Source organism: Idiotropiscis lumnitzeri, chromosome 19, assembly GCF_059441095.1.
Source record: "Idiotropiscis lumnitzeri isolate Australia: NSW breed Sydney's pygmy pipehorse chromosome 19, RoL_Ilum_1.0, whole genome shotgun sequence".
Lineage (NCBI taxonomy): Eukaryota > Metazoa > Chordata > Actinopteri > Syngnathiformes > Syngnathidae > Idiotropiscis > Idiotropiscis lumnitzeri.
In genome coordinates, this window is record NC_142409.1 from 7866743 (window position 1) to 7882101 (window position 15359).

The following is a 15359-nucleotide window of genomic DNA, read 5'->3' on the forward strand; positions in this document are numbered from 1 at the left end:
GTCGTTGGTTTGGATGAGTCAGTCGTGTTTTACGTGGACGTGAAACCGGTGCGATATTCAAGTGCGGATGGAAAGAAAACACCAAATGAAAAGACGTATTCACGTTTCGCGGCCTCTGATACCAAAGGTCACGCCTGCTTTGTGTAATACTCACTTGAGTTAAATCCTCGTCACTGCAAGAGTGGGAAGCGACTTGATGTCCTTAAGTGTGATGTAAAATGATTCACGTCCGACTTCTGAGCAGGGTGGGAAAAGGAAAAAAAAAAGCCCCAAAAAATTAAGATGGCGTAAATTCAATTTTGGAATGGAATTGTTAGTAAATATTTTTTTGCCTTATAAGTCCGCCAAATCTCAATCAATCAATCGATCAATCATTGAAGATACGAACAATCGTTACTGCTCTCAATTTACCGTATTTTCCGTCTATAAGGCACATCGTGTTATAAGGCGCATTACTGCACGTAAAGGGAAACAAACCGCAACGTCAAACTTCATTCCACTTCAATTCGACATCCATAAATAAGGTGCGCCCGATTTTAAGGCTCACTGTCGATTTTTGAGAAAATGAAACGATTTAAAGTGTGCCGTATAGTCCGAAAAATACGGTAATCCTTTTTTACATTGTCGTCATCTGCTGAAAACAGTAAGAAATCGACTTTGACAAAGTCAGTGTATGTTGATACAAAAAGTACAAAGTGTCCGAAAAAGTTAAGCAGACATAAATACTTCCGAGGATGTGCTGACAAAACGTCCTAAATCTGAACCACAAGATGACTGTCCCGTTCTAATGGTGGCATTAAAAAAATAGAGTGCATCAGCTTTGGCGATATTTTCATGCCATTTAGCTTGAATTTTGTCCGGTAACGATTTGTTTCAGCGGTGCGCGTTGTCAGGGGCGCAGGATTAAATATTTACAAGCATTGATGTGTCCCAGTGAGCCTGTGCTCAAAGTTTATATAGTGGCTCTTGTCATACACTTGACAGTTCATCTATAACCTGAAATACTGAAGTCTCACTCACACTTTGTGCACTCAAAAAGTTCAAATCGAAGGGTGTTCAACACTGTCGTGTCGCAATTTGTTAATGCCCATTCTCACTGCTCTTAGCACAGCACAATTCAATACTGACTCATTTATTACATATGCACGACTGAATACAAAACTGCCAAAAAATACAAAGAAGAAAGAAGAAGGACATGAAATGCAAGTGGCTAGGCTAGCCGTTAGCTTACATTGCGGCATTATAAAACACTCAACACTAAATTTAACACTCTTAAATCATCACGAACCACAGGATAATCAATCTGTATGAACTTTTTAAGATGAAAAATATTCATATTTATTTATACCTAATATTTTTCGTCTTTGCTGACTGACAAGGGGAATCCAGCCAAAAATCGGCCTTATAATCGGTATCTTCGTGCCGGCCTTTAAAAAATGTGTTTGCCGTTTATACTTTAATAACCAATACCATTAATATGAAGATGCTAACCAATTTGAAATCATATTTCGGGAAGTTGGTCATTTTTTTTTTTATTTCTGTTAACTGAGTAATCCATCTTTCCATCCATTTTGTTAACCGCTTCAATTGTACATGTAATTGAAAAACAGATCTGAATATTTTTTTTTTGGTGTATCTGCTGAATTCTTAATTCATTTTTATTCAGTCAGTAAAGTTGAGTGTGTTTACTGTCTGATCATTTATTTTTTTATTTTTTTTTACCAAAGTCACTTGTTTTTGAAGGTCCCCTCCACTGGCCCTAATTTTAACCATGTGTTGAGCCCAGGCGTCAAGGCGTCATGCTGTGAGGATTAAAATAGGCTTGACGTCGTTTAGGGACAAGACTCATCCCAAATATCTCTCCTCCAGCAGCTGTTGGCCAACCTAACCATGAAGCGTCACCGGAATACAACGGAGCGAACCATTCCCAGATGTCCGATTATCTCCTCGTACGACAGCTCTCAAAAAGTGTTTACAAGTGGAAGTGGGTGTGTAATGTGTTGATTTTGTCTCCAGCTGCGTCATTTTTATTTTATTTTATTTTTTTTTTAGCATTTCAGCATGATTTTCTGATTATTTACTTTTCAGTTCAGCATTAGGCTGTTCTTTTCTTTTTTTTTGTCTCACTATTGTTTGTGTGAGATCCTGCATAATAAGTATGCAACAGGCATAATTATGTACATTCCAACGACCTGAGATCGGTGTCAGTGGCTTTAAATTTCAGTCCCAAAATCACAACTTGCCTCCAAAGTAGATTAAAAAAAAAAATATGGTTCGCTCCTTGAGGTCACAATTATTGATTGATTTATTTTAGGTTTCAAGTCCAGTGAATTTGGTGTGGCGTTGCTCATTAGACAATGAGCGTCACCTGTGTGGAGGCACACACCTGAGGGGGCGGGCTCATCAGTGTCTGTGGCTATTTAAGCAACTGACTTCAACGCGTTTGTTGCTTTGTCTTTTTGGTTTTTGACAGTGACAGGACATCACTAGATTATCTCTGTGGGTTTGCGGGTTGTAGCTGTTCAAGTGTGACCAATGTCTGATTTGAAAATTCATGTCAGCCTTTTGTTTTTGCCCCATTTTGTGAGTTTGTATTTATCTGAGCAAACAAAAATGGTGCTAAATCATTTTCATAAACAGAGCTTCTTTGGGTCAGTCTTTGTGTCCTTGAATTCTGCCCAAAAGTCCCAGACAGGCAAGAATATTGTTTTCTTTTTAAATCCAAAGGAAAATCTTACTTTATTCGCTGGCTTTTATTCTTTTGTTGATTCTACTTTGCTGCAGATATATGCATGGGGTTGCATTTGGGCAAGAAATAAATTTGTGAAATTGCACATGTGGGACCTCGGACCAATGTCAGCCATTATTTACGTGTCAACAGCTTAATTGATTCAAAGGCGGACGCGGTGGAAGTTTAGACATTGTTAACATGATATCATTTAGGGAATAATTAATTCAGCAGATATAAATAAATGAAAAGCTTTAACTTTGGCCAAGGTCGTCTACACACGGGTCGAGCCTACCAGGGAGTGTTTCTATTAGTGACTGATTCTGTTAGACTTGCAATCTCTTAGGCTGTGGTAGGTCTATTTATTTGTGAACAGGGATCACTTGAGCCTGACTTTTCTGTTCGGATTCATTGGCAAAGACCTTGACTTTTGATAGTGAGATGGATCGTGCGCTGTGGTCTGCTCAATTAGGCGTTTACTAAAACATAAAAGTATCGACTCAACTCCGGTCGCGATCTCTGTCCCCTTCCGGTCTTCACCCTCCGGCTTTATTCATAAAAATTTTCGGCACTGTCCACATTTCACGAGTATGAGGGCGGATTCGTGGGCAGACTAATATTTATCTCTGGCGTTTGTTAGTCGAAACCTTTTTTTAAAATAAATCAGACGTGCTCTCATATGTCACAGTCAAATACTGTAATGAGCATAAATATGTTTTTTTTTTTTCTATTGTCAAATTTCTGTGTCTGTAGGAACAACAACGTCACTCGTCCGTCTCTCCTTGTCAGATTATGACACATTGACTCACGTCAAAGTCAAAAAAGTCATAGAATTGAATGGAAAAAATGGTGACAGGCCGAGTTTGGTTGCTGTGTGCGCAACACCAAGCTGAGTCCACACTGGCTGATTTCCACAAATGTTGTGTGTGCCGTGCACAAACAGTGTGCGCCGCCACAGCATCAACGGAACACAGCGCAACTAATAGACTGAACAAATGTTTGGGTGCTGAAATGTCACAAGGCTCAAATACCAAAAGGAGAAGATATAGAGTCGGGTTTAAGTATTTGAACAATGAAAATGATTTTCTCTTGTCATTCTGATCCATGTTGACCTTGATGAGCTTTATTTCAGTCTATTCATCCACTTTCTTGACTGCTTTTCCTGGACAGGGACAGTCCACGTAAATCAGAATTGCTCATAAAAAAATAACATCTTTAAGTGTCACATGACTGCTCATTCTAATCAGCGTTTCAATAATAAGACCTGTGGCAGCTGTCTTGCTCGATATAGAATTGATGCGTTATGCCTGTAGGGGAACACCTGATGTGTAAAAACCATTTCAGACATGCGAGATAGAAACTCACTTCGGGTGAATGCAGGAGAGACGAGAAGGTACGAAGGCTTGAGCAGCTTTTTTTTTTTGAGACGATTGCCTGTGGCAGCACTTGCTGGAAGTGTAAAATGAATTGTATTGTGTATCGTGTGTATTATCGTAAGCGTCAAATTTACAATCTGAGTCGATTTAACTGTCATGGAGTATTTTTGCATATTATTCACATGTAGTCACTGGCGGATGTAGTTTTTTAGGGTTTTTATTTTTTTTCCTTGGGGGGGTCCAAGGATATGAGGATGGTCTTTTTTTTTTTTTTTTTTTTTCAAAACCCAAAAACTTCAGAAACACTAAAAAAACATTTATTATACGTTACGTAGGAAATAAAATACCCAAAATTAAATGAGCTGCCCCAAGCATATTTTAGGGGGGGGCTGTGCCCCTGCGACCCCCCCTCTAGCTCTGCCATTGCATATAATGTGTATGTGGGGATATAACATTTTCGTTCCCGATTTTTTTCACAGGGTGAATTAATTGTCGCATTGACCAGCCTGCCCGCTTTATGTATCAGGATTTTAGTGACATAAGTCAACAATAGTTATCTGTGATGGCGCCACGTTGTGACCACTCCAAGCATATCAACAAGAATCAAGAGTGCGAAGACTCATTTATTCAACAACAAAAAGTCCGATTCAGATCATCCTTGATGCTGTAAATAAAGTTTGTTCCACGGCTGGCATACGCGGTATGAATACCGATAGGATAATGATCAGCCTTGTTGTGGTCCAGACCTCCTAATGGGAATATCTCAGCAGGCGCTTTGGCAACAAATCAAACGTAATCATTTATTATAGATGATGAGGAGGCAGACATGAACTAAACTGGACGTGGTAGCTGGATTACTGGGTAACCTTCATGGTTTCGATTAGATATGCTTGATGGTCGCCTCTTTCAATACTGCTTGCTAATTTGAGGCTGGATTTGCAATGAGTCAAAGACGATGGTGGTGACGTCAAGCTCAGCTTTCAGGGTATTTCTTTTCTGCGTTTTTTTTTTTTTTTTGTGTGTGCGTAATGATGAGTAGACTTAGCAAGCTGCAAACTGTTGCCAAGGCAAAGCTTCATTGAGGACATACCTTTTTAGCTTTGGCTGATCCCCAAGGGGATAGATAGCCATGTGTGATTGGACGAAGGTCCTCTGCAGTTTGATGAAACATATTTTTCATATTTTTCCAATTTGGGTTATATAATGCATATTAGAATGATCGGTTTTTTGAATATTATAGTTTTTGCTTGCCTTTTTTTTTTTCCAACCACAAAATTACGCTGTGCACATACTAAAATTAATACCTCACCATCGAGAGTTCTATGAAGCTTTCGGCGGAAAATTTCCAGCTACAAGCTCTCGTTCAGTTATAACAATGTAATATCAAATGTTTCTCCGAGCAAAGATATTCAAAGGTGAAGTTTACATTTTAATATGACGACCGTATTTGATATCGGGGGGGAAGTTGTTTAGGACCTCAGGCACAGAAGGTGTGCAGTGTTGAAAGAAATATAAAAACAGCATTTTTATTGATTCGAAGCATTTATATTGTAAAAATTCACATCAGTCGCTGTAACTACGGTTTCATAAATTCACCAGCAACCTTGAACACAACATAAAGCAATCTTTTTTTTTTTTTTTTTTTTAATACTGTAATCCTGTCGATGTCTATGTGACCTGTGCAAGCAGAAGTGAAACATCCCAAGCCAATCACTCACAGTGCCACCTGGAAGAATGTAAAAGCACAAGAAATCATCTGTACATCCACACACGACCTTGTCTGGCTGTTTTTTTCAACGATGGACTCCTCGGAAAATGAAATGAAATTGGACGCTCTCCTGTTGCACGTGGCTTTGCGCTCGTGCGTGTGATTTAATTACACATTCTCATGCTAAATGCGTTTCAATAAAGTGTGAAATGAACTGCACTGACGGGTGTCATCATGTTTTTTTGTTTTCATTTTGAACTGTGTGGATTTTTTATTTTTTTTTTTTTGGTGGAAGTACTTCTATGTAAAACTAAAAGTCTTCCTTCATTTTACGTAACTGCCCCGCCTACTACCTGTCAGTCATCCTCACATTTCCTCCCACTCCTCTTCTTTCTCAACTCTCCTTTTCATTTATATTTCACTCACTTATTTTTTTTCCATAACGTGACCTAAGTTCATGTGGCCGCCTAATGGATTCTTCCGTAAAGTGAAAAATGACATTTTGGGTCGGGGACTTCAAGGATGGTCAAGTTAATGAATGGCCAACAGATGGCCCTTATTAGGCTAATGTGTTCCCCCCTCTCTACGGCCCCCAGCTCTCGCCTGGGGATTTGGCTCGCTGGCAGCAAATGTGCATGTGTGTGCGTGTTTAAACCAGGTGATGCTGATAGAAGAGAGGAATGCGGCCGCCACCCCCGCTTAAATTGCTCACCGTGTTTTGATGGGGTCAAATGTCCAGGGTGGACCCACTGCTGTCCCGGTCACTTCAGCACCCAGTTGAACCTTTCGTCACCAGCCCCTCCCACTTCTGACAGTCTGACAGTGGGTGTCAGGACTACACTCAAGTCTGAAGTTTGTTAGGTGAAAAAAAAAAAAGAATCAGAGAGGGACAAAGTGGCAAGACTCTTTCCCCTCCAATGTGACAGCGTGTTAATTGCCTCATTTATAATCGCCTGCTCATCAAGATGAGTAATTGTTGGTGTGCACACATCAACCACAAAGACCTTTTTTATTTTTTTTAAACTCTAGAACTATGAATTAAACCCAATTAATTAGAATGTTTAGCATAAAATGTTGTCAGTGAGCCATGCCACCGAGCTTTTGTGTTTGTGATGTGAACGTTGAACCCAGAGGGAAGCGAGCCGAGCTGTCAGCTCAGTTTCAAATGAGGACTGCTTGCTGTTCAACAAGTGACTTGGATGATTCCAAATTTCCTCTCTCCTGCGGAGACTTTGTTGTTTAGAAGCCAAGCTAATGTTTTATACTTATTTAGAGCGCGATGTGTAGCATATTTTAACAAAGATAAATAACCGTTTCAATTTTGTTTACATTGTAGAATGCTGTCTTGAATCCATAAAAGAATAATATATATATATATATATATTATTTTATTTAACTGATTTATTTTATTTTATTATATTGATTTATTTTTTTAATTTTATTTATTTTATTTTTTAATTTTATTTATTTATTTTTCATTTATTATTTTATTTAATGATTTTTTTTATTTTGTTTTATTTATTTTTTTAAATTTTATTTATTTATTTTTCATTTATTCATTTATTTAATGATTTTTTTTATTTTGTTTTATTTATTTTTTTTAATTTGATTTTTTTTATGGTCAGAAAACAGTCAAATAATGAATGCAGTGTTCTCAACTTGATGCATTAAGTGGCAGTGTACCTAATAAAGTGACGGGTGAGCGTATATTACCTATAGGAAGCAAATGAGGAAATAGGCCAGCATCACCATGATTATCCATCATGTTGCGCATGTAATGCCGTGACGACGGTGGCAGCCGGGACCTCAGGTGCCACTGAAGCTTCTCGCTCCTACTTCGGTGCGCTACCATCAGTAGGGCTGCCACATAACTGCTGACGCCACAGCAATCCAGGAGTAACGAATGAGAGTTGAATACAGGTGGAGGTGCTCTAGGGGACACTGGGGAACGGGGCGCATGGCGAATGCCAACATTGCTTTCGCTTAGGTTAGGAGGGGAGCACAGGAGGGAAAGCATCGCCTCGGAAAACCCAAAATAGAAGTGTCGTAGCTCTTTGCCGCACAGTGGGAAATAGCACTTTGCCGACATAATAGTGTGAACTGTACACTGTAGGTGTGGACTATAAATAAACTACCTTGTTATACTTTCGGCAACAGCATGCGAGCTGTGTGTAATCAAATATGTGTGCAGCTGTGGGCCTCAGCTCCATAATTTCTTTCGAGCTCGCGTTGCCAATTCTTGATTCTTGGTGTTATACAAAATACATGCACGCCTTAATAAAAAACTGGCTTGTGGATTCAGCCTCACAAATTCAAGACAGTTTACAGAATTTGTTGGACTATTGGATTATAAGGCGCAGTCTCAACGAACAGGTCTATTTTGGGGAGAAATTTCCATACATAGTGTGCAACGGTTATAAGGCCCACCGGGTTATAAGGCACATTACCGCACATGAAGGGAAACAAACCAGTACAGCAAATAATTGGAACTGCATTCCACTTCCATTAAACATCCAGACATAAGGCACACCCAATTATACATTTTTTTTTTTGTTTGTGTGCTGATACATAAAGAATTCAAAAATTGAATTGCAAATATGCTGTCCATTTTATCCAGGGGTGACTCAGAGACAATTTTTCTTCATTTCTTATATTTCACCTTGACTATTTTAAAGAGTTGCTTTCTCTTCCTCTACAGTTGAAAGCCTGCAGTCAGTGCAAAACGCTGCAGCAACACGCTTAACAGTCCATCTACGATGCTTCACTTCATTAAATGGACACAAATGCCGTCTAAGCTAACAGCGACTCGCATTTATTTATCATGCTCTGTTAAATGTTGCCTACCAGGCATCCATTGCAGGCTGCTCATCTTGAAACGGGGAGACCTCCTTATTCATTCCCCTCCCAAGGGTTTTTATCCTCTTCCCGAAATTGGTTTTCTGGGAGTTTTTCCTTGCTTGAATAGCCGTTTAGACCAATGGATCTTGTTGATAACAGTTCTTGTAACTACTGTAAAGGTAGACTTGCAAAGCCCTTTGAGATTTGGGATTAAAGGGTCTGCACACTTAACGTGGCGTGAGCTAGTCTTCCTTCCACGTTGGAAAAAATTTTCAAAACTCAAAATGATCCATCCTGCAGGTGTGAATGTGAGTGTGAATGTTTATTTACATGTGCCCCCTCAACGTTAACTGTGGTTGGCTGCAGCTCACCCGTGACTTGAAAATGGGTGGATGAAAATCAAAGAAGAAAAAAAAAAAGGGCATCTGCAGTTCAGTTGACCAACTTGTCCTTGAGTAGCTTGAAAGTTTGATAAGACATCTCCCACACGTTAACATAACACATTGTGTATATATTCTGTCCCAGCAGAGCCTTGAAGCAATATGTTTTTTAAACAGATTAAGATATTCAAATTGTGTATGGAATGTCTTTGATTCCTTTTATGTGATTTTTTTTTTTTTGCATAAGTCTGCAGCTTATTAGTACTGTGCTGTGTTGCAGTTCATATTCCTAGTTTGTATTCCACAATTTTGGTCTACAGTTTCACAGTGTGTGTTAATTCCATTATAGATTAACTGGATAAAATGATATATTATATATATATTTAATTTTTTGTTCAATGGCGTTTCGTGTGTTTCATGTCAAGTCTACCTGGTGTCGGGTATTCGTCGATCAGCTCTCTCATCATCTCGTGTCTTGTGCAGGTGTGCCTCGATTTCTCATAAATTTGCTTTTTCTTTAATTCTCGCCCCAATAATCGTTTGCAATTACATTTTCCTAAATGGTTTGACAAAACAACAGGTCAAATGTGTTAGAATCCGCCTTATAAAAAAATAAAATAAAAATAAAAAAAAGTCAAATGAATGGATCCCTCAAGCAAATGGTGCTTTTCACCGCTTTTAAACATGCAAATCAGTTTGTGCCACCATCTGCTATCGTGACTGCGATGCACGCTTGTGCGAGTGTGAATAGAGAAACCTACAACAGAAAAGCGGCGTTTTTTTTTTTTTTCCGTTTGCATGAGTGATGCCTTCATTTCATGTTGGAGCCAGTTGGAGTTAATGCAGTCACCCTATACACACTCGAGAATAATGCAAAGCTCCGAGGACATGCTTCAAAAAGCTTTGTTGGAGAAGCTTCACGACAGAGTTATGCAAAACAAAATACGTAATATCCAGACAGTATGTGAAATGAAAGAATTCTATACGTCAGAATGGCGTTGCGTTCGAAAAGGTGCAGGCAACAGCTGATGAGCGAGCACGTGTGTATTTTTATGCTAATGAGCTGTCTGTTTGTTCTGTAGCCTGCATCTCGGTGTTCATGCAACGCTGATAGTCTCCAGGAAAACATGGACGGGGGGGTGCTTCTTGATATTTACACACAGCAGCCACCACCGTCTGGCAACGATGATGACTCCCTGGTGGCTCCAAAAGACAGCAATAAACCTTGAGAAAGCACGAGCGGCAGTGAGAAATAGACCGGCAAATGTGGAGTGCCGTGGAATTCAAAATATAAAAGATGTTATGAGATTTGCGGCCGGCAAAAAAAAAAAAAAAAAAAAAATGTTTTCAGAAGAAATGGTGGCGTCTGTGGGATTAGATGCCACAAATGACAGTTTTGCTACTAAAAAAAAAAAATGGCTGCTTTTAGTGCAGTTGTCGTAAACGAGTGACTGCGGTTCGTAACAGACACGTGAGAGTCAAGTGGGATTAAATTGGTTGTTTTCAAAATATTTAGAAACCTCGATGGTTGAGCACAATTGCTGCTGGGGAGCGACTGCTACTCCAAAACATGTTTAGTATTCCGTGTTTTGTTCTTCGCAGAAGCTGAGATGAAATGGTTCGTCAGCAGAGACACTCTTAACCTCACAATCATTCACACTTATTAGCCAACAAGCATGTGAGAAGGTTCTTGCTCACCAGGCACTCTCATGAGGACAAGCGCTTCTTAAAAGAAATAACGTATGAAAAAAGGATGTTACCAAAGAAATTTAACTCAAATTATACTTCCTGTCCAATAGGTGTCCAAATAATTTGTGTATTATTTACGATGCCGAGAAATTATTTATTGAATGTAACGTGGTGTGTATCGTAACCAACGAACCAAAGTTAACCACAACACAAAAGTGTGAGTGCATTTGGTGCTGATATAAAACCGTTTTTCCATTTTTGCTCATTTTAAAGAAAATCTTAAATATTTCCCCGGAGAATAAAAATCACAGCACTCTTCAGATTTGTTTAAGGCACTAATATTCTGAGCTACTACACTTTTTACTTGATATTTGTAATCATTTTTATACTTTCCAGCTAATATATGTGAATTATTTTCCATTTTATTCTTCTTCTATCATTTATTCTTCTATTATTTCACGTGAGATGTTTTATTTTAGTCATAACAATCTTTCCACACATATCGTAGTGCCGTATGAATGAATGACACATTTTAATAAGCAACATATTTTTATTATATACTATAAACATATTTACATTATGGTACATTCGGAACTATACAGTGGAATGCTACACAGGCCGGAGCGAGCTGTTTTCTCAGGCCTGAGCTGTTTTCGATTTAGGCCACAGCGGTTGTACCATGGTATAAGACGATAATATTGACTGTACAGTAAACACAGCATACACTACATCTTTGGTTCAATAACATGGAGGACACACAAACTTAAAAGTCTGTGAGACGTGCACACACAACAGAGTGAATTCCTGATGGTTTGTCGGGAAGAAAAAGATCACGTTATATGGACATCTATTAACTGGGATGTAAAATCAATTTTGCAATTCCATTTTGAAAACGCTTTGCTTTGGTTGGTCATGAAGCATCACACCACACAGCCTCCGAGCATCATGCGAGGGACGGAATCCACGTTGAAAATGTGAATGACAGAGCTTGGATTATAGATAGAGGGGGGGGGGGGGGGGAGTGTGAGGGTAACGCTGTGATTTAGGACGAGAGAGACAGGAACCGACAGGCAAACGGATGCAGCATGTGTAGAGATGGTGTCATGATTAGATCGCCGATACCCTTGAGCCTCCCTCCTGTGCAAAGAAATTTGAAATAAAAAAAAAAATAAGAAAAATACGGAAGCACACTTGGCGGAAGGAAGGCCTGCGCTTGTAAATGACTTTGCCGTCAGAGTTCATTTGGGCAGAGGAGCAGAGTGGGAGTGGATTACCACAGTCTGCCATTAGAGAAGCCCACTCTCGGTCTCCTGAGAGGGTCTGTTTCTTCACGGTCCAATAGACAGAATAAGAATGTTGACTTTGTGGAATCTGCACGCCGTTAAAGAAAGCTCAGCAAATGGCTTAAGAATGTTTGGGGAGTTCTTATCAGACGCGATCATTCTGGAAATCTACAATGAAATTTGTAAAAAGATGGAGAATTACAACAAAAAAAAAAAAAAAATGAGATGACGAGAGCATGCTTAATTTACTCCTGCTCAGCTAAATGACACTTTAAATATTATCAATCAGATGACGTCATCTCAAACTTTTGCCAAACTCAAAGTGACCTCCCGCAAATGAAGGATGCGCCCCACCTCGTGGTCACTCGTGGACCTACACTCGTTCCAAATCTCTGAACCGCCATTTGACCAAAAGACGAGCATCCATCTCCAGTAATGAGAGAACAGCATATTTTACAAATAAATGTTCATCCTACAAAATCCGTCAGTGGCACAAACGCCTGGGGCCTCACACGCCATGAGGTCACAACGCCCTGAGGTGTGTTTCCAGAGGCGAGGTCCATCTGTTCATCAAATCAAGTCTTAGACTCCTGACTAACAAGCGGCTCTACCTCAATGTCACCTCTGGACTGTGCGACGATGCGTGCGCTGAATAATCTACAATATTTTATGTACAATATGTGTGGGTTTTTTTTTCCCCTTCCTATGAATTCTAACAAATAGCTTCCTCGGATGAAAAAAGGTGAAGGGAGGGGGTGATGCTTTAAAATGTCACGTGTGGGTGTGTGTACTGTTAGTGTGTGAATGCTGGAACATAAAAATGAGCTTAATATCATCTTGAAAGAGAAAATTATTTTTTTTTTATCATGCCCTGAAAATACGGTTGGGGGGAGCGGGGGGAATCCATTGACGTTTATGTCAGTCAATTGAGAATATGCAGGAATTTACAGGAATGAATTTAGAAATATAAAATGACCAAAGTGAAGATGTTTTGATAAATCACTTAAATGTTGCTGATAAAAAAAAAAAATCTACTGTATTCAAATATGACATTAAATAAATTTAATTTGCATATAAGTTAATAGTGATAGTCAGATTTGGGGCAAACTATATTTCATAAGCAATATATTTTTTGAAATCTATACATTATGTGAAATCTGTACTGAACATTCCAGTTAATTCCCTTGAAGTCATACGTACAACTGAAAAATTAAATGACTGAACAAAATGTCCTACAATGCTCAGAGTGTTTGGACTAAATGTGATTCAATCGTATTTTGTAAAAAATGTAAAAAAATAAAAATAAGCACATGAATGACAAAATAGTTACAACCAAAGTCAAAGGGCTGAGGCTCCCGTCAGACTGTGTGGTGTGTTCTCCCCGACAGGCCCCGTAATACCTCCAATAAGATAAAGCCTCCCGCGAATGGGCTCCTGCCAGCGATAAGCAAGAGGATCACTAACGGCCGACACAAGCGAAAACACGAGAGTATGCGCCGGAGATAAAGAATGTGAGCAGCCAGAAGAAAATAGGAACAAGAGCCATCAATTGCCGGCACTGGCCGTCGACGCCGTTTTTTTTTTTTTTATCTTATATCTCCTGCATGAGTGCGAGTGCGGCGATTGCAATCAAAGGGAGGCTTTTGAGGGGCGACTGCTCCGCCGGTGTGGGGCATCAAGTCATCAATAACCAGCGGCATTAGTGCGACAAACACACGCAAGGTCAAACCAGCTTCAAAGTGGGAAGAGGAAGTGAGAGGAAACAAAAAAAATATTTATATTTTTTTTTTTGTACAGTGTGGGTCCTTTTCCAGCTTGTCTGGCTCCATTCCCACGGGAGGCGGGAAGGAGTGCAAGTGTTGTGAATGGATGGATGAGTGCATGAATGGAAGAGTGGCATCTGAGTTGCTGCTTTTTGACATGTCTGCACCGGCCAAGTTGGCAAGAAAAACGGGTGGGATTGGCTGCGGCTGGTTCAGGCAGAAAGAGGCGGGATATTACGGATGGCTGGGCATCTGGCCAGCCCGCGTGCCCCGCTGACAGGCAAGCTGCTACTTGTAGATGGTGAAGTTACTTAGCCACACCAAGGGATGGGGCCATCGTTTGCGTCAGCTGCAGCTTTTTTTTTTTTTTTTTTGCTTCCGAAAGGCCTCTGGATGGGTAAAAAGCGACAAGGCTCCGATGGCTCTGAGCTCATTGATTTGACTCGTGTCGTTCTCACTCTTCTTAATTGGTCACTCCTCGCCTTCTTCTACATATGTGGATGGAAACCAGCCAATCTGAGAGGAAAAAGGGTGGGATGTTAGCAAAAGTGAGCAGGCTGTCTAAGGCGAAGACGATTGATTTCCCACCCACGACAATTTTCAGATTCTTGCGGAGATAAGCGGTTCGGACCGTGAATGAATGAATATTTAAGTTCTGGCGCTTACCCTCCCGTTGACCTCGCCCCTCCACCACCCGTTGGCTCCAGTCTTGGTGTAAATCTTCACCAGGTCGCCCTCCTGCAGCGAGAGCTCCCGCGTGTCGCGCGAACTAAAATCGTACCGTGCGATGGCCACGCCAATCACCTTCGGGGTAAACACTGGGGAAAGAAACAGAGATAAAATAAAAATAACGAAATAAAATTACAAAAAAAATTTGGGGGGGGGAGTCCAGGTGCCAATTTTACCCCAAAAATCTCATGGCACACAACAAAAAAAAAAATAATGCCACAGAAAATCTGATGATGAACCTTCATAATTATTCGACACCTGTGTCGCTCACACAGACAGAAGAACAAAGATATATTTATATTTGTCCTAGCAAGTTAGCGCTATTCCATCCCGCCCGTCTGCCCCGCTGACTCTCTCACGCCTCCAGAGAGTGAAAGTTGGCTCGAATCGAGTGAGGCTGACATGTGGAAATGGAATGTCAGACCTTTACAAGTACGGCCGAGGGGATAGAATATCTGACTTAGAGGAGCTCCGTGTGTTTGGACGCCTCCGCCTTTCAGCCCGACAGGTGCACGCATGGGGTCAAAGTCAGCCACTACTTTGATGCAAGGTCCGCTTAATTTTTTTTTTTTTTTTTTTACAATGTCCTATATGCTCAGGTGCTCGTTTTTTTTTTTTTTTGTCCACATCGTATTCATATGGATAAATAAATAAATAAATAAATACGTACATTAATAAAAAAAAAACAATCTTTTCAGGGACATTGGACGGACAGACAGAAAGACAACACACAGAAAGAGAAGTGATACCTGTACCTGACCAGAAGGGGGCAGAGGAAGGAGGTACAAAGCTGTAGCCGGCGGGGGTTACAAAAGAGAGGCCGCAGAGCAATGGGGCTATGGCGGGACGAGCCAAGCAGGAAGCG

General features: G+C 40.2%; 1 protein-coding gene across 2 annotated transcripts in view; it reads right to left on the reverse strand.

Annotated features, from left to right (window-relative positions):
* Positions 1-11275: 11275 nt before the first annotated feature.
* Positions 11276-15359, reverse strand: part of vav3a (vav guanine nucleotide exchange factor 3a) — a 46883-nt gene continuing 42799 nt past the window's right edge. Inside the window, exons 26-28 of one of the 2 annotated variants that reach the window (XM_088283517.1) lie at positions 15250-15330; positions 14432-14583; positions 11276-14281 (exon numbers count right to left, since the gene is read on the reverse strand). In XM_088283517.1, the coding sequence (XP_088139643.1) occupies positions 14237-14281; positions 14432-14583; positions 15250-15330 (278 nt within the window). In that variant the 3' untranslated portion in view covers positions 11276-14236. The remainder of the gene's footprint in view (positions 14282-14431; positions 14584-15249; positions 15331-15359) is intronic. The other variant, XM_088283518.1, reaches the window with a different exon arrangement.